This window comes from Hipposideros armiger, unplaced genomic scaffold (assembly GCF_001890085.2).
Source record: "Hipposideros armiger isolate ML-2016 unplaced genomic scaffold, ASM189008v1 scaffold_202, whole genome shotgun sequence".
Taxonomy (NCBI): domain Eukaryota; kingdom Metazoa; phylum Chordata; class Mammalia; order Chiroptera; family Hipposideridae; genus Hipposideros; species Hipposideros armiger.
In genome coordinates this window covers 1874011-1891698 of record NW_017731552.1, presented here as the reverse complement: position 1 = coordinate 1891698, position 17688 = coordinate 1874011, and the positions used below count along the sequence as shown (strand labels likewise).

General features: G+C 55.8%; 1 protein-coding gene across 7 annotated transcripts in view; it reads left to right on the top strand.

Annotated features, from left to right (window-relative positions):
• PTPRS (protein tyrosine phosphatase receptor type S) overlaps positions 1 to 17688 on the top strand; it is a 111957-nt gene that overhangs the window by 26916 nt on the left and 67353 nt on the right. For 6 of the 7 annotated variants that reach the window (XM_019653402.1, XM_019653401.1, XM_019653405.1 and 3 more), the window contains exon 2: positions 13775 to 13964. In XM_019653402.1, the coding sequence (XP_019508947.1) occupies positions 13874 to 13964 (91 nt within the window). In that variant the 5' untranslated portion in view covers positions 13775 to 13873. Of the gene's footprint in view, positions 1 to 6568; positions 6667 to 13774; positions 13965 to 17688 lie in introns of those variants that run through there. The other variant, XM_019653409.1, reaches the window with a different exon arrangement.

Here is a 17688-nt window from a genome sequence, read left to right as displayed (position 1 = left end):
CAGGTCCTGGGACCCAGCAGTGACCAAAGCTGACCCAGCCCCACCCTCTGGCTCCCAGTCTCCTGCAGAGCCATCCACAGAACACTCTGTGATGATAGGATTGTACTGTATCTGCGCCAGTACCATGGCCGTGAGCCTCGAGTGCCTATGAGCCAGTGTGACTGAGGAACTGAATTTTGAATTTAGTTTTATTTAGCTAGTCATACGTGTCTATTGGTTCCCTATTGAATAGCGCCAATCTAGACAGTAAACAAGAGATAGATAATTTCAGATGAAAATAAGTACCAAAAAAAAAAATAGAGGGATATGTGATAAAAGATGAGGGGGGTGCTGCCTGAGCTCGAGTGCTCAGCCAGGATGTCAGTGAGAAGGTGGTATTTGAGGGCAACCTGAATGGTGAGAAGGAAATAGTCATGAGGGAACCAGCAAAAGGCCCTGGGGCAGGACCATGCCTGCCGTGTTGGAGGAACAGCGAGGAGGCCTGTGTGGCTGCAGCAGAGTGAGAGAGGGGGAGAGAGGGAGGAGGGGAGGGCAGGGAGGGGATGGGGCAGGTCATGCAGGGCCTTGCTGACTGCAGAGAGGACTTGGGCTTTTATCCCCAGGGAAGTGGGAGCCCTGGAGGGCTGTGGGCAGAGGAGGGATGGGACTTGAGATCCGACTCAGGTGCTCACGGGCGCCCTCTGGCGGCTGTAGGGAGGGCCGACTGTGGGGAATTGAAGGCAGATGCTGGGGACCAGGGCAGAGGGGACTAATGGGAGCTAGACAGGGTAAGAAGAGCACGTGGAGAAAGATGGACACATTCAGATGAAACTTAGGAGGGAAACTTGAGAGTATTTCCAGACCAGCAGCATGTACGAGTGAGGGAAGAAGAGGAATCAGGACGCCCCTAGTTTCTCGCCTGAGTTTCTAGAAGGATGGAGCTGCCATCAGCTGAGAAGGGAGAGGACATGGGAAGAGCAGATACAGCTGGATTTAGCCGTACCTGAAGGCACCTGGGTTTTTCTGGAAGGAGAGGAAGGTAGTTAGATGTGGGGAAACTGGCAGGTGAGAAAGGTAGATGAGGAGCTGAGGTGAGCCCAGGGTGGGCAGTGTGCCAGCTGTGTGTGGTGTGGCTAGCAGGCAGACATGGCGCCAGGACCGTGATGTGAGTGTGGGCGAGGCGGGCTCCTGGCTGGTCGGCACATGCTCACTGCCCTGGGTCATGAATACTGTGCTGGATGGAAGGTAGGGGGGAGCCCTGGAGCTGGAGAAAGCAGGAAGCTGCCCAACCAGTTTCTCCCTTGTTCTGGATCCCAAGGGTGTGGAGTTTGGTGGTTGCCCATAAATGAAACTTTCAGAGGAGGGCTGGTAAGAGGAAACTGAGGCCCAGATGAGTGGTGGGAAGAGTTGAGAACCAACTTGGGTTCAAATCCCCACTCTGCCACTCATTAGTGGNTGGAGAAAGCAGGAAGCTGCCCAACCAGTTTCTCCCTTGTTCTGGATCCCAAGGGTGTGGAGTTTGGTGGTTGCCCATAAATGAAACTTTCAGAGATTTTGGTTCCAAATGTGAGGACAGTGGGACAGGTTGGGAGAGGGATGGGAAGGATGGGGGGGGGTTCGTACCCTGGTGTGTGCATTTTTGCCTGTGGGCGCCACATCAGGGCAGGTGTCAAAGGCTTGAGAGCATCCCAGCAGAGACACCTTCTGGTTGGAACTTACCTGAAGGAAGTAACAGGCCACAGCTTCATCTGTGGTTGTCCCTCTTGGTATTGTTTTTTTTTAAATTGGGGAATTGGGGGAGGGGAACAGTGTTGGGGAATTGGGGAAGGGGACCGGCCAAGTTGTTGTTCTTCAATCTTAGTTGCTATCTGGCTTCCTGTCGGCCGCTCGTAGCCTCTAAGCTCAAGGTGCTGTGTTCAATCTTAGTTGCAGGTGGGCGCAGCCACCATCCCATGCAGGAGTCGAACCAGCAGCCTTGTTGTTAAGAACGCACACTCTATCCACTGAGCCATCCGGACGGCAGCTCAGCCTAAGGTGCTGAGTTCAGTCTTAGTTGCGGGTGGGCATAGCCACCATCCCATGCGGGAGTCGAACCCGGCAGCCTTGTTAAGAGTGCACGTTCTAGCCACAGAGCCATCTGGGTGGCAGTTCAGCTCAAGGTGCCAAGTTCAGTCTTAGTTGCGGGCGGGGATAGCCCACCATTGAACAGGCAGTCTTGTTAGAAGCACGTGCTCTCACCAGCTGAGCTGGCAGCTCAGCAGCACCTCAGCTCGGGCACAGCGTCACTGGTCCATGTGCTAATCAAACTGGTGGCCCTGTTGCTCATAGTTCGCACTCTTAAGCTAACTCTTAACCAACTGAACCACTTGGCTGGCCCCCAGTATTGTTTATAATGTAGAACAAGTGAGAACCGATTCAACTCTGTGGGCTGGACACAGGCAAATGGTCTCATAATGGTGATCTCCATTTAAAAAAGAAAAGTCCCCATTTGCACACCTAGAAGAAAGACTGGAAGGAAGCCGTCAGACTCAGGACCTTTGCACTTGCTTCTCCTACCCGAAACTCTGTTCCTATAGGTGTTTGTATGTCTGACTTGCATACTTCAGCCAGGTCTTCTGAGAGGTCCCCCTGAGGCCCCTCCAGGTTTCTAGAGCCTCACTGCACATTTTCTTTTGTTTTTGGCATCTCTTAGCCATGCCCGGCATTGTTATTGAAGTGCTGGTTTCCCTATGAGTATCTGTCTCCTCACTTGTCTGTGAGCCCCATGAGGACGGGGAGTTGGCTCTGTCATGCCCACCACTGTGTCCCCATTCACCTGGCACACAGTAGGTACTCAATAAATGCTTGTGGAAAGAATGCTTGAAAACGACCACACATTAACATTTTCTCTCTCTCCAGGCAAGGGGTGGATTATGGGCAATTTTGATTTTCTTCTTTATGCTGATTTTTTGCTAATTTTCTGCTGCACGCGCCTATTTTATAATTAGAAGAAAAGTTATTTTGAAAAAAAATTACCCCCAAATATCCCAGCTGCGGGAGCTGACGTGATCTAGCCCCATGCTTCTCCCAAGGGCAGCTGCCTCCTGTGTGTACATAGAGGACATATCAGCCGAACATTTGGGGGCTCCTGGGGCCGGCCCTCAAGGGCACTGAGTGGGCAAAGCAGCCAGGAAGAGCTTCCCAGAGGTGGCCGCTCTTAACCTTCGAGGTGCTCAGGCCCAAAACCTTGGAGTCATCCTTGAATCTCCTCCTTAACTTACCCACGACCAGTCCTTTAGACAATTCTGTTGGCTCTGTCTTCACAATCTGTCCAGAACGTGCCTACTTCTCCCAGCCTTCCTTCTGCGTCCACCTGATCCAGCCCCCTCATTGCTGGCCTGAACTAGTGCATTCACCTCCCTGCCCTGTCCTCCCTCCACCTCCACAGTCAGTCCATGCAGAGGCCAGACGGTGTCTGTGAGCACCTGAGTCAAGTCCCACCCCTCCTCTGCCCGCGCCCTCCAGGGCTCCCACCTCCCTCTGGGTAAAAGCCCAAGTTCTCCTGGCAGCCCACAAGGCCCTGTACGACCTGCCCCCATCCCCTCCCTGCCCTCGCCTCCTCTCTCTTTCTCCCTTGCTCACTCTGCTTCAGCCACATGGGACTCCTCACTGTCAGGCATGGTCCTGCCTCAGGACCTTTGCACATGCTGGGCCCCCTGCCTGGATCACGCTCCAAACATGCACACTTTCTTTACATTCCCTCACTTCCTTCAGGTCTTAGGTCAAATGTCACCTCCTTACTCTGCAACCCCCATTTAAGACTGCATCCCACTCCATGAGGCCCCTCCTGGTCCCCCCCCCCTTTTGCACTTTGTCCATCTTCAGAGCATTTACTACTAACCCTTGGTGTATTTTATTTCTTCTGTTTCCCTTTCATTGCGTGCACTGGAGCATGAGCTCCACGAGGGCAGGGATCTTTGTCAGTCTTAGTCACTGATGTGTCCCCAGTGTCCCAAACCAGGCTTGGCACAGAGTAGGTACTCAGAAATGTTTAATAAAGGGTGGGTGAAGATGCCTGCTTTGTGGTGGGCACTGTGTACCATGACCCCTGAGGCAGAATAAGGTTGGAGAGGGCTCTTCTGGGTGAGGAGGGTCCTGGCTTTTTATGTAAAGGTTTGCTGAGAACCTACTGTGTGTCATGCATACCCTCTGCTGGGGGCTGGGGACCCAGCACAGAGCATGTGCTCTGATCAAGACAGAGACAGACCCAGCCCTACCCTTGGAGGTCACAGTTTGGTGGCAGAGGCAGGCCTGTGACCAGGCAGTTAACATATGGAGATGTGATGGGGGACATTCAGGGCACTGTGCAGACAGGGTCACCCAGGTTGGGTAGACCAGACACAGGCCTCATTTCTGGCCCAGATCTTCCCGACCCCTACCTCAGGGTGGCTGTATTCCCAGCCCACTGCGGTCACTGCAATTGCATGGAGGCAAGAGGTCATCTCCAGGGAGACATAGGCAAGAGGCCCAGAGAGGGCAGGGCTGGCTGGGGAGGAGACGGCAGGTCCTCAGCCAGCATCCCCTGGGTCCTGGACAACCTAGAGATAGGCACTTCTGCCCCAGGTCACATAGCCCTGGGTGTCCAGACAACATGAATTTATTAAGTGCCTGCTGTGAGCCTGGTTTTTATTACAGTAGGAGAAACCGAGGCCCAGGGAGGTGCAGGTTCTTGCTTGAGGGCATATGGGCTGTGTTTGTAATTCATTCCCAGGTGTGCATGAGCCCTGTGCCTGGGCCGTCGATCCACAGATGCAAGCACCTACTATCCTCCTGGTGGCATTTTCTGAGGGCCCACTGTGTGCCCTGCTGAGCTAGGGGAGGTTACGCTGCTTGATTCTTTACTCATGTTGATGTATAGCACCTCCTGTGTGCCCCATGTTGTGCTGGGGTGCCAGGTGTCCCACCTCATGAAGCATCTACTGTGTGCCTCTCACAGTTGGGGCTGTGAGGGAGGGGAGATATCTTGAGTATCCTGTTTAGCAGCATCTACTGTGTGCTCCGTGGAGAGTCCACATCCAGACAGTCACAGAATACCTACTGTGTGCCCAGTGCTTTGGGAACTCCAGCACAGGCTGGGAATTCCCAATGCTAGGGGAGGTGGCATTATATGTTCTGTTTTGCAGAGGAGGGAATTGAGGCATAGGAAGGGAAAGAGGCAGATCACCCCGTGAAGGTGCTAGGGAGAGGCGGGGAATGGACCCTCTAAGGCAGCCATAGCAGGACATGCATGGGCCACCATGAGATGTGAGTTGTTCCTGAACCCCTTATCAAGGGCGTCCCTGGGTTCCCACATCTGCCAGCGTGTGTCCCATCAAAGCCCATGTCCTTTGCCCCACTGGGCAGTGAGCTTTTAGAGGGTGGGGCTGGTCTCGCTCTGTCACCGCTATGTCCCCAGATGCTTTACATTTGTAGTGATTTGTCATTTTCCAGCCTCAGGCCTCCTGCAGCATTGTGGTTAAGGGCTCAGCCTCTGGACCCAAACTTTGGTTCCAATCCCTGCTCTTCCTGACCTTGGACAAGTAACTTCTTTCTGTTTCTCCACTAACCCCTTTTGAAAATTGTGGTGATGTTGGGGTGATGGTGAGCACTCACAGCGTTTTGTATACGCTAAGAGCTCAACACATGTTAGCTATGGGAGTCGTCCTGAGCACTGATGGTGGAACATGAGGCATTTACGCCAGGGATGGGAGTAGATGGAGGAGCCAGCCCCTGCGGTGGCCCTTGGGTCTCTATCAGGGTCCCGGCCCCTCCCTGAGCGCCTCCCGAGCTCCCAGGACCCGCGGGGCCTCCTGGTTCCCTTCCTCAGCCCAGGAGTTTTCAAATCCGCACCGGGCAGCAGCGCCGGCCGGGATTGGCTGCCCGGGTGGGGCCGCCCCTCCTCCTCCCTCCTTTCCACCCACCCCTGTGGATCGGATGTCTTGGGCCTGGCACGGTGGCCCCATCTGTTTCCAATCTGGGGCTGTGCTTTCCACCCCTTCCTCAAGGTTATGCCTAGGGGGGGGGCCTCTGCCACCGTGTCCCCCATTCATCCTCCCGGACCCTAAACAGATCCCAGTGGGAGGGCGCCTCTTTGTGCCTGTGCCCCTCCCCCACTCTCTGAGTGAGTGTGTGTGTGTGTGTGTGTGTGTGTGTAGGGGGCGCGGTCTCTGCCATCCAACCCAGACTGGGAGGGTCTCTTTCTGCCCCTTCTCCGACATCCAGTATTTGGGTGTGTTTGGGGAGCCTTCTGCCGCTGCCTCCGGCATCCAGCCCCTTCATCCGTTGCCATGGCCACGATCTGCACCTGGAAGGGGAGGGGAAGCAGGATAAGGGCTCCCTCTGTCATCAGGCTTCCAAAGGGAAGGGTCTGAGGGTGCCCATTCATGTGTGTGCATGTGGGGGTACACAGTGTCCCCATTTAAGGCTTTCCCCCACAGGGACCCCATGGAGGATTTCAGTGCCCCCAGATGGGGCTCCCCCTGGTCCCCCGCCCCACTTCCGTCCGGAGCCCCGCCCCCAGCCGCCCCGCCCCTGGCCCTGCCCCCAGGCTGAGCTCCCTGGGCCGCGGCCTCTCCCCAGTCCTTGCTGCGCGCGGTACTTACGCTCCGGGCAGACGAGGGACCGAGGGACTGCCTGCAGCGGGCCCGGCCCAGATCTCCGAGCTGTGGGGTGAGTGCGCCCGGAATCCCCTTACACCCGGAGGCCCGGCCTACCTGCCCCCACCTCCAGACGCCTGGGAGAGGGGACCCCTGCGCCCCCCACCCCACCTCTTTCCCACACGGGCCCGGCCCAGCCGAGCTCCAGGGACTGACTGCTCAAGTACAACACTGCCTGGCTCTTCCTCATTCAGGACGGTTGCTCTTACTTTGGAAAACTCCGGACCGTTATGCTCTGCGGGGTCCCCTCCCCCTCTTGGCCCCCAGCCCGTCCTCCTCCCCCACCTCCTGGAGGCGGAGCCAAGCTCTGGCAGCCTTCCTTGCCAGCTGCGGTGTCGCTTGGATGGGGGTCTTCTGCACCTTTCTGCGGAGACCTGGACCTTGGAGGAGGTGGCAGGACCATGGGGGTGGGGTGGGGTGGGGTGTGGTGGGCAATATGTGGCTGGGATCTCTGTTCTTAGCTACCCCACCCCCAGAACTCATGGCGAGTTTCCCACTCTCCATTTGTCCCTGCACCCTCTGGCCTGTGCCCCCAGGTTGACCCTGTATCTTGTTGGGGTTTTAATAAACTGAGGGGTCAGGGTAAGCATATCAGCACCCACCTTTTCACCTCCCATTCCTGTCCCCAAGCTTCATGCCTCTGTACCCCCCCCCCCCATTATCTCCCACCAAACCCATGCCTCGGCACCCTCTATTATTGCCTGAGTCCGGCTTCCCAAGCTTCCTTCTCAGAGTGCTGGGTGACTTGGGAGGGGTTTCCCTCGACTCCCCCTTGGGACCAGCCTCCCAAGTTCTTCCTGCAACCCCAATCTCACTTCCACCCTTTAGGGCTCAAACTGACCCCCAGGGCAGATGCAAGTAAGTGGCAGCTGGAGGCCATGCCTGTGTTTGCCTCCCCTGCCTGCAGTGTCTCCCTCTGGCCTGTTTTCCCCTCTGCCATGGATGTGACCACAGGGATGATGTGGGTGAAGTGCCAAGTTGGGCCAGGTTTGCAGTAGGCATCCAATGTATGCAGGGGCCTTGCCACGTTCCCAGGGTGGGGAGAACGCTCCCATCCTGGAGGATGGCGGGCCATGACAAGAGCAGAGCTGTGATGGGGGACAGAGGGTGCAGGAGGACCCCAGAAAGGGTCCTGATCCAACCCTGCGGCTTCAGGGGTGGGGGGCGCTTCCTGGAGGAGGTGACAGCTTCGCTGAGACCTGAGGATGAGTGTAAAGGCTGAGGTTTGCTAGCAGGAGAAACGGTGTGCTGGGGGAAGGAACAGCATGTACAAATACCCCTATGTGAGCCAGAGGGCAGTGAGTGCGGCAATGGGGCAAACGAAGCACTAGGGGGGTCAACATGATGGGGTCGGCAGTTCTGGAGGCTGTTAGGAGCCTGGATTTTAATAGCGGTAGATGAGAGCCATAGGAGGTTTTAGAGCAGAAGAGGGACAGTCGAACACAGCCACTCCCGGCCTCAGGGGTGTGGGGTCAGGGCCGAGCTGAGGAAGGGTCCTGGGGTCGGGGGAGGAGTCCAGAAGGGGTCAAGGCTCAGCCTGGGTTAGCGGGTCAGTGGCTATGACTTGAAGGATGAATCCACAGGTGGGCCAGCTGGGGAAGGATGTACCTGGTAGGATGATCTGTGTTAAGAACCGCCCAGAGGCTGAGGCAGACTGGTGCATTCTGGGAACAGTGGTAACCATTGGGAGGAAGCTGCAGAATGGGCTTAGGGTCAGATCCTGAAGGTCCCAGAATGCTGAGCAGAGGAGCTGGGGAGCCCTGGAGGATGTGGTGAGCAGGGCGGGGGAGCAGCAAAATCTTGGTGCCTTAGGTTCCCCCATGAAGCCGGCGTGGGGGCCACTGGCAGGGGTGAGTCTGGCAGCTTGGGCACGTGTAGAGCATGGACTCAGGGCTTGATTCAGAACCAGTTTCTGACCTCAAATCCCAGCCCAGGTCCCTCCATGCTGTGTGACCTTAGGCAAGTAGCAACGGCTCTCTGAGTTTCAGTTTCCTCATCTATCAAACAGAAGGAAGTGTGGGGAGCATTTAAGAGGGCTACTTGGCTAGGATTACTGATTCCTCCTTCTGGGGCTGGGCCTGGCTCCCTATCCGCCCTGCCCATCCGCTCCTGGCCGTGGAGACCCTTGAGCACAGCACCTAATAAAAATTGATAGTCAATTAAAGGTGATCCCTCGCCCCAGTCCTAGCTTGTTCCAGGAAGGTGGCAGGGCTTGCCCTGCACTGAGCCTGTTTCCTGGTGTGTGTGTCGGGGGGCATTGAGGCCCCAAGAAGGAGAGGGGTTTGTTCGGAACCTTTTGAGTCCACCAGTAACCATAGAGCTAGAGCTTGGACCCTGCTGGACACTTTGGGGACACAGTGATCCAGGGAGGCTGGAATTCCACCATCTGCCCTCAAGTGGCTCCAAGGCCCTGGGAGAGGGGTTCTGAGCAGCAGGAAAGTCTGCAGGCCCAGAGGGAGGTGGTGAAGAGCGAGAAGTGTGGGGGGGTGGATGTGAGGGCTGAGAGGCAGTCCAGTACTGGGTGTCCCCAAGCCCCACTGCCAGCATCATCAGCCTTACCTTCCTCGGGCCTCAGGCCCTGGGAGGTTTCCTGGGGGTCAGGGTTGCTCACATGAGCCTCTAGACTCCCTAGGACAGGACGGACCCTGAGGTGGGGGCAGGAAGAGGTCCTGGGAGACCCGTCTCGTGTGGGTGACACAGCCTGTTTGCTGTGCAGTCCTGGGTCATAATCATCCCTTTATGCTCCCTGCTCTGTGTGGGTATACAAGGCCGGCTTCAAGACCGCGTGACCCACGCTCCGGCGCCTAGCTGGAACGGGTGCCCACTCATTCCTCATTAGCACAGTCTGGAAGCCCCCAGAGGCCACCCAGCAGGCTGTACCAAGCCCAGAGCAGGTCACCCACTTTACTGAAATCATACTGTGGCCAAGGAAGGACTCAGTCATGTGATTAAATGTGAGCTCTGGACCCAAGGTCCGGAGGATGCAGGACCCAGCTGAGGGCCTCGGACAAGTCCCACTGGGCTTTGTGAGCCTCAGTTTTCTCACCTGTGAATGGAAGGCACCCCCCTCTGACTGGCTGCTGGGAGCAAATGGTGGATAGCTCAGCACCTGGTATCTAGGAAACTCTCGGCTGACGGCTGGTGGGTGGGCAGGGACCCTCCCTGGACCCAAGGGTTCCAGGTCCCAAGGCTGGTTCTTTCCATCCTCCCCACCCCCCGACCCAGCCTCATGTGCTGTCCAGGTTATTTCCTGTGACTCCCATGGATGGCTATTCCCTTAGCAGCCACACCATCCACCGGGAACTCGGGGGGGCGGCATCACGCAGCCCCAATGCACCTGCCTCAGTTTCTCTTCCTCAACTGTGGCAGGGCTTGTGGCTTAGGCTGCTTTTCTGCAAGAGGCTCAGGGTGGAGGCTTGGCCAGCCACCAACCTAACCACGTCCCTCCCTGCCCAGAGCTGCCTAGGGTTTGTTGCTGTCATGTGTCACTGCCCTGATCTCATCTTTCTCCTAGGACCTCTAGGTACTGCTTCTTGTCCATCCTTATGCTGTTCCTTGTGTGGAGGACCCCCACCCCCATTCCCATTCACCCGTTAATTCTCAGCCAAGTAATAGTATTAACATTAAATTCGGAGGCAGAGAGATCCAGGCAGAAGGAACAGCCAGTGCAAAGGCCCTGGGGCAGTACTGGGCCTGGTTTGTTGGAGAAACATCAAGGAGGCCTGTGTGGCTGGAGGAGAGTAAGTGAGGTAGGGGAGGGAAGGAGGAGGTGAGGGCAGGGACGGGATGGGGGCAGGTCCTGCAGGGTCTTATGGGCGTGGGAAGGACTTGGGCTTTTAGCCTGAGGGAGGTGGGAGCCCAGGAGGGCTGTGGGCAGAGGAGGGACTGGACCTGACTCAAGTGCTCACAGGTGCCCTCTGGCTTCGGGGTAAAGATAAACTGGGGGGAGAAGGTGGGAGTGCATTGGTCCAGGTGGGTGATGATGGGGCTGGACAAGGTAGAGGCAGAAGAGGGGTAAGTAAGAAGTACGCAGATTTCGGATAGATTTTGAAGGCATAGCTGACAAGACTAACTGTTTATATTATATTCTCCCCAGGCCCCTTGCAAAAGAGCCCCACACCCAGGGTCTTTTAGGAAGCGGGAGTTGGCAGGAGACTCATGGGCTTTGCAGGGTCTTACCTCTGTCATAGCGAGTTCCTCTAGGGCGCATGGGGGCCTAAGAGAACCTGTCACTGTTTATCTTCGTGTGGTGGCTGACCCTCCTTCCCTGAGTCTGTCCTATGCCTCCCATCCCCATTCCTGCTCCATCACCCAGGCCTTGAAAGCACCCAGTGCTGTGTCTCTCAGCTGAGCCCCTCCTGTGGCTGTCCAGACATTGAGAAGGCGTGGGCCCAGCAAGGCTAGGGCTGCGGGAGCCAGGGGGTAATTAGGATCTGCCCTGTGTAGAAGGAGCTGCCCCTGGCTTCCATGGGAGTGGGGGAGGCAGCTGTGGTGGGGCCCTCCCATATATGGCCCTCGTCTGGGCCATCTGTGCAGGTGGCCCCTGCCCATGCCAGCCAGTATTTTAAGTGAGGAGACTGAGGCCAGAGCAGGGAGGTCACCCTCTCCCCCAGGCCCCGGGGGTCCATGATAGGTTGGGCAGCCCTAGGTTTGAGCCCCTTTGGGCTATAGGCTTGCTGTGCTGCCTTGGTTTCCCCAGAAGCTCTCTGAGTGCCTGTGCTACTGACCCAAGTGATCTGGGCCAGAGCCCCCTTCCCTAGATGTGGCCAAACAGATGTACATCTGTGGGCGGGGCTAACTGTTATGGTTGTCCTGGTTCCAGCTGGGGCCACCTTCCTCATCGGCCATTTTTGGTAAGGGACTATGGCAGGGACACAGGGTGAGGGGCTGTGCTTGAGGTTCCAGTCCCCAACTGGTTGTGTCTGAGTGCAATATCTGTAGTCTGTGTACATGCCTGCCTGTCTGCACATGTGTGTGTATGGGGGGAGTGGAGTCATCTGGTTTTGCATGTCTGGCTGGGTGCAAGTGTGGTTTGCTCACTGCATGGCCTGTAGCCTGATTGCGTGCATCGCGGATCTCTGACCTGACTTCATATTTATATTTGCCTGCAGCCCAACCATTTGTGTGTATTGCCTGCCTGACCGTGACCCTTTGTGTGTATCTTGTCTGGCTGTGTATCTGTGGTGTTCGTGTGGACCTGTGTGTGTCTCTGATCTGACTGTATGTCTCTGTATGTTGTGGTCTGACCATGTACATGTGTTGTCTGTCCTACTGTGACCCCTGTATGTGTATCTTGTCTGACTGTGTGTCTCTGGCCTTGTGGACCTATATGGCTCTGATCTGACTGCGCTAGTGGTCTGGCCATGTATGTGTATTGTCTGCCCCACTGTGTCCCTGTGTGTGTATTTTTTCAGACTCTGTGTGTGTCTGCGGTCTGATTTTGTGCCTGTCTGTTTGTGGTCTGACTATGCACAGTTTTATTTGCTTGACTTTGCGTGTGGCCCCCTCTCCGTTGCCTGACTGTACTGTGAACGTTTCTGGTCTCCCTGCCTGCCTGTGGTCTGACTGGGTGTCTGTTTATGGTTTGTCTGTATGCATGTCTGTGGCCTGACTGTGTTCAGGCATCCTTCTCTGGGTCTAGTCCGACTGCATGTCCGTTACTGGTTTGACTGTGCAGGGTGAGCTTCCCCACCCTCCACCATGGGCCATGACCAGGCCACCACCCAGCCTTTCCCTGGGGCCGCTCTGGGGCTGGGTGAGGTGACCGCAGCTGGGTATTTTGGGAGCTAGATGACAGGGGCTGCCCTCTCATTACGTGGCACCCATCCCTGTGGCTATGGCCTGGACCCGCCCGCCCTGAGCACAACCCCGGGTGGGTGTAGGGCTGAGCTGGCCCCCGAGGGCCCTATCCTCCAGGCCTCTCCCTGGCCCTCCCCCTTCACTCTGGCCAAAGCAGAGACTGGGGAGGGGGTTGGCCCAGGGTTCGCCCATGCAATGGGGAACACTTCTGCCTTCAGAAGAGTTGAGATTTTTGTGGGAGAAACTGAGTAATTACTATTCCCATTTAATTTGCAAACTGATCTGTGGAGGATGATACCAGTCATTTCTGAGGCTGCGGTGGGGGGGGAGGGGGCTGACCTTCACGGGGCGTGGAGGGCTCCAGAGGAAGTGACAGCTGAGCTGAGACCTGTCATGTGGTAGTAGGGGGACAGGATCCCTGGCAGAGGGCACAGTAGGGGCAAAGGCTTGCCTGGGGGAACCGAGCTCAGGTTGTGGGGCTGTCAGCAGGAGTGGCTCCCTCTGGGGGTGATGGGAGCCACAGCAGGTGTCAGAGCAGGGCAGGGACCGATCGGGACCGATCGGTGTGTTTGGAAGATCTGACTTGGGGCCACATGGAGCCGGGTTATAGGGACAGTCAGCAGTGTTAGGTGGAACCTCATCCTGTGAGGGGGAGAAATTGGGTGTTCAGAGCAAATTCTAGAGCTGGTGTTCAACCCTAGTTGGGGGCTTGGCTGGATTCAGGGGCTCTGTCCAGTTTTGGGGGCTTGGCTGGTTTGGGGTGCTCAGTCTGGGGTCGGGACTTGGCTGGGTGTTGGGGCTGTGTCAATTTGGGCTGCTATAACAATACCAGAGACTGAGAGGCTTATAAGCAACACGCATTTATTTGTCATGGTTTGGGGGGCTGGAAGTCTAAGCTCAAGGTGCTGGCAGATCCAGCGTCCGTTGAGAGCCACTTCCTGGTTCAAAGGTGTCTTCTTGCTGTGTCCTCACCTGGCGGAAGGAGCATTGGAGCTCCCTTGGGCTTCTGTTATCAGGGTACTAATCCCATTCATGGGGGCTCCGCTCTCATGACCTAATCACCTCCCAAAGATCCCGCCTCCTAATAACATCTCATTGGGGATTTCAACATATAAATTTGAGGTGGGGACACAAACGTAGCAGGGGCTCAGCCCTTCCTTCCGCTGCGTCATCATCCTGTGCCCCTCGCCCATTGTCCTGAACCCTGTCCCCCCATCCCGTGGCTGTCTTTCACCCCTTCGTGATCCTTCCACTGCCTTCTCCCATGAAGGCCCCCCGGATTCTCCCACTCCCCTCTCATGGCCCCTCTGTTGTCTCTGCAGACGCTGCCCCATCTGACGCTCGGTGTGAGGCCTCTCTGAGGGACTGGGGGCCATCCCCCCTCCAGGGCAGAAGTCAGAGGTTGCAGGTCCCTGTCAAGCATGGCACCTGCCTGGGGCCCTGGAGTGGCGTCTGTGGTTGGTCCCGTGGGCCTCCTTGTGGTCCTGTTGGTCGGAGGCTGCGCAGCAGAAGGTAAGAGCCTGGCACAGGGTGTGCGGTTGTGTGAGTGCACATTTCCGTGTGTGTGTGTGTGTGTGTGTGTGTGTGAACACGTGCCCTCCTCAGGGCTCCTGGTTTTGCGAAGTGGAGCCTCCGGTCTCCATGGATGTTGCCGAGTAAAAGGTCTATTGTACACTGGGTCCTGAGAGATTCAGAGGTAAATAATAATGATGGTATTAATAAAGCAATAATAGTAATCATGATGACAATGTCTGTTTCTCCAGTATCAACACTGTACCAAGCCCAGTGCTAAATACAAACTTTATCTGCTTCACCTCCCTCCAGCCTCTCAAAACCCAGCATGCCAATTCCATTACTTTCCACATTTTCCAGTGAGGGAAACAGGCTCAGAGGGGGCAGGGACTTACCTGAAGTCCCTCACTCCTGAGTGAGCCACAGAGTTCACCTTTCCTTGCTGTAGGTAGAAACACCAGTGCCCAGGAGGCAGACTCATATGCAACCAGACCTTCCCAAGTGGTGCCAGGGCAGGCTTTTTAGGAGAGAGGGCATTGGAGCTGGGGCTTTGTGGGTATGTAGGAGTTTGCTGATGGACAGGGCATTCCTGGTGAAGGTGTTAGCACACGGAAAGGCCTGGTGGTTCAGTTTGGGGATGGGCAAGGCTGCATTTCTGGCAGCAACATGGAGAGGATGAGAGTTAGTTGTGGGCCCAGTGCCAAGATCCCCCCCTCCCCCCCACAACTATGAGTGGCCCAGAGGAAGCGTCACTCAGGCCCATGGGGGCACAGGGTCAAGCCAGGAGGGAAAGAAAGTGGGATCTTTGATCAGGCTGGGTTTGCTGTAGACCTGCTGTGTATCCTTGGACTAGTGATTCAACCTCTCTCAGCCGCCATTTTCGCCTTGATTGATTGAGACTCATAACTTTAAACCCATCCCAGCATTCTTGTGACAAGGACATGTGATAAGCCCCTGCATGCTGCTTAGTTACCACATACATTGTAATTATTGCCACTGGGTGAGGACACTGGCAACAGGTACACCTGCCTCGTCCACTCGTGCTTTTTCTCATTTTCATGTTGATTTTAGTAGATGCCTAACACATTCAGCTCAACCAGCACAACCTGATGAAATGAACAGTGTTATCATCATCCCCACTGGACATATGGGGAAACTGAGGTACAGTCGGGTTACAATACAGCCAGGAAGTGGTCATGCTCAGATTTGAGCCTGGGCTGCCTGGCCCCAGAGCCCGTGTTCCCAACCGTGACATGACACTGCATCCATGCCAACAGCCAGACATACTGGACCGTGATCTGTCCAGTCATCTCCCAGGGCACTCCCAGTGTGACAGCCTCAGATGTTCCCAGACAAAAATGTCTCACCCCAAGTGAGAACCACTGATTTAACTTACACTCGTTGAATAAATAATATATGTACTGCTTGACATCTTGCTCCACTGATAATTAACCAGCCTTGGCCATGGTGGAGCTGAGATCATCTCCGTTTTTAGATGGGGAAACTGTGGCCGCCAAATGGCCATTGTGACGAGGGATGGACATCACAGAGTTCAAATCCTGACTCTATCATGTGACTATGGGAGGGTCTGCGTTCTCATTCAGTAGGTTTTTAATAAGTACGTATTGTGTGCTAGGCACTGGTTTGGACATAGGTGACAAAACAAACATCTCATCCCTTTACAGAGCTGATAATCTAGTGAGGGAGAGACACTCAGTGTGTTGGATGGTGGATATACCCGGGAGCAAGATAAGCAGAAAGGTAGATGAGGGCTTGAGGCGGGGAGGGAGCTGCATTTTAAACAGGTGGAAGGGTGTCAGGAAAGGTCGCAGCAAGGAGGTGGCATCTGAGCAGAGACTTAAAGGAGTTGAGGAGTGCACCTCAATTATATCTGAGGGAAAGTGTCCCAGGCAGCAGGAACAGCATATGCAAAGGCCCTGAGGCAACATACTTGGTATGTTGGAGGAACAGCCAAGAGGCCCATGTAGCTGGCTCAAAGTGAGCGAGAGGAGGTGAGGGCAGGGAGGGGATGGGGGCAGGTGGCGTTGGGCCTTGTGGGTACAGGGAAGACTTGGGGTTTTTTACCCAGAGGGAGGTGTGAGCTCTGGAGGGCTGTGGACAGAGGGACTGCACCTGACTCAGGTGCTCACAGGCGCCTTCTGGTGGCTGCTTTGGAGAGGACAGACCGTTAGGGGCAAGGGTAGGAGCTGAGTGGCCATGGTGGAGGTGATTAGTGTGGTCCAGGTGGATGATGATAGGTATGACCCAGGATATCAGCACCTGGCATGTAGTGGGAGTTAGCTGAGTGGGTGTTCCCTCCGTGAGCCCTTAATTATTATCAATGTATTACTGTAGGTGTCGGTAGTGGTATAGACTTGAACCCACGTCTCTGTCTCCAAGGCTGGGGCATCTCAACCCCGGTAAATGGGTCTGTTTGGCAGGAGCCCTGTCATTTGGGGCCCAGTGGGGGGCTGTGGGCACCATGATTGTCACTGCCAGCTTCAGGGTGTAGCCCAGGTCCTCAGGGAGCCGTTCAGGGTGGGAGCTGTCAGGCTGCAGAGAGCCTCGGCGAGCATCTGAAGTGTTCAACGGCCAGTGCCCAAAGGAGTGATTTCTGCTGTAGAAATGGCTTCTGGTCCTGTGTGGCCTTCCCAGGATGCTGTGGGGCCAGCCCGGGAAGGGTTTGGAGGAGACAGTGGGTGGGTCTCTGGATCTGGCACCACATTCTTCTCTGCAGAATCTGAAATGGAAAAATAGAAATGAGGCCAAGCCTTTCCCAGCCTCCGCACTGTTGGCATCACTGCTCTGAACCTCAGTCTCTTCATCTAAGAAACGGGGAACCCCCCTGGGGTGCTCTTACTAATGAAGACCCACAGCCCCATTTATTCAGTGTGCTGTTTGTACAGCTGGATAGGACCAGGTTGGAATCCTAGCTTTTTGCCCATCACAAGCTGGGTGACCCTGGGCAGGTCACTCATCCTTGCTAAGCCTCAGTTTTGCTCCTCTCTGACATGAGTGTAAGAACAGTGTTGAGCCCCACCAGGCCAAGCACGCGATGAACGCTTGTTGGCCACAGGCTGTGGCCATACCCCAGTGACTCTTTCTTGTGTCCAGGGCCCCTTTGCCAAGAAGAGGAGGGGAGGGTTTGTCCAAATAACAATCCAAGAGTCCGCAAGGAATTTTCTAGTGGGGACACAGGGCAGAGAAAGCTCTTCGGAGCTGGCTGGGATCTCAGAGCCACCTGGAGAGAGCCATCTGAGAAGGCATGTGCCCTGCAGAGAGGGGGAGCCCAGGGGCAAGCAGGCAGCTTCACTGGGCCTGGTATTAAGTAGGCATCAAAGTCAAGACCCCCATTTTCTCAAGAGTCAGCTGACAGGCAGTACCATGGGGTCCTGGGGAGTGGGGCTGCCCTGGGCCCACCCTGCTGTATGGCACATAGGCAAGTATTTTAGCCCACCAGGATCAGGACTGTGATGGGGGATGTCCAGGCCATGAGGGGGACAAAGGGGATCTTGACCCGGCCTGTGGTAATCCAAGAAGCCCCCTCAGGGGAGGTGCTGGCGCAGCTGAGGTTGGAGCTGCCAGATGAAGGGAGGAGGAAGGAACAGTGTGAGCTCCCACTGTATTTCTTCCCTGGATTGGAGGGTACTAGGGGTGTATCCCCAGCTCTGAGTGATAGACAGCTGGATGCCTCCCACTTCTGCCTCTGCCCTTCCTTTCATCG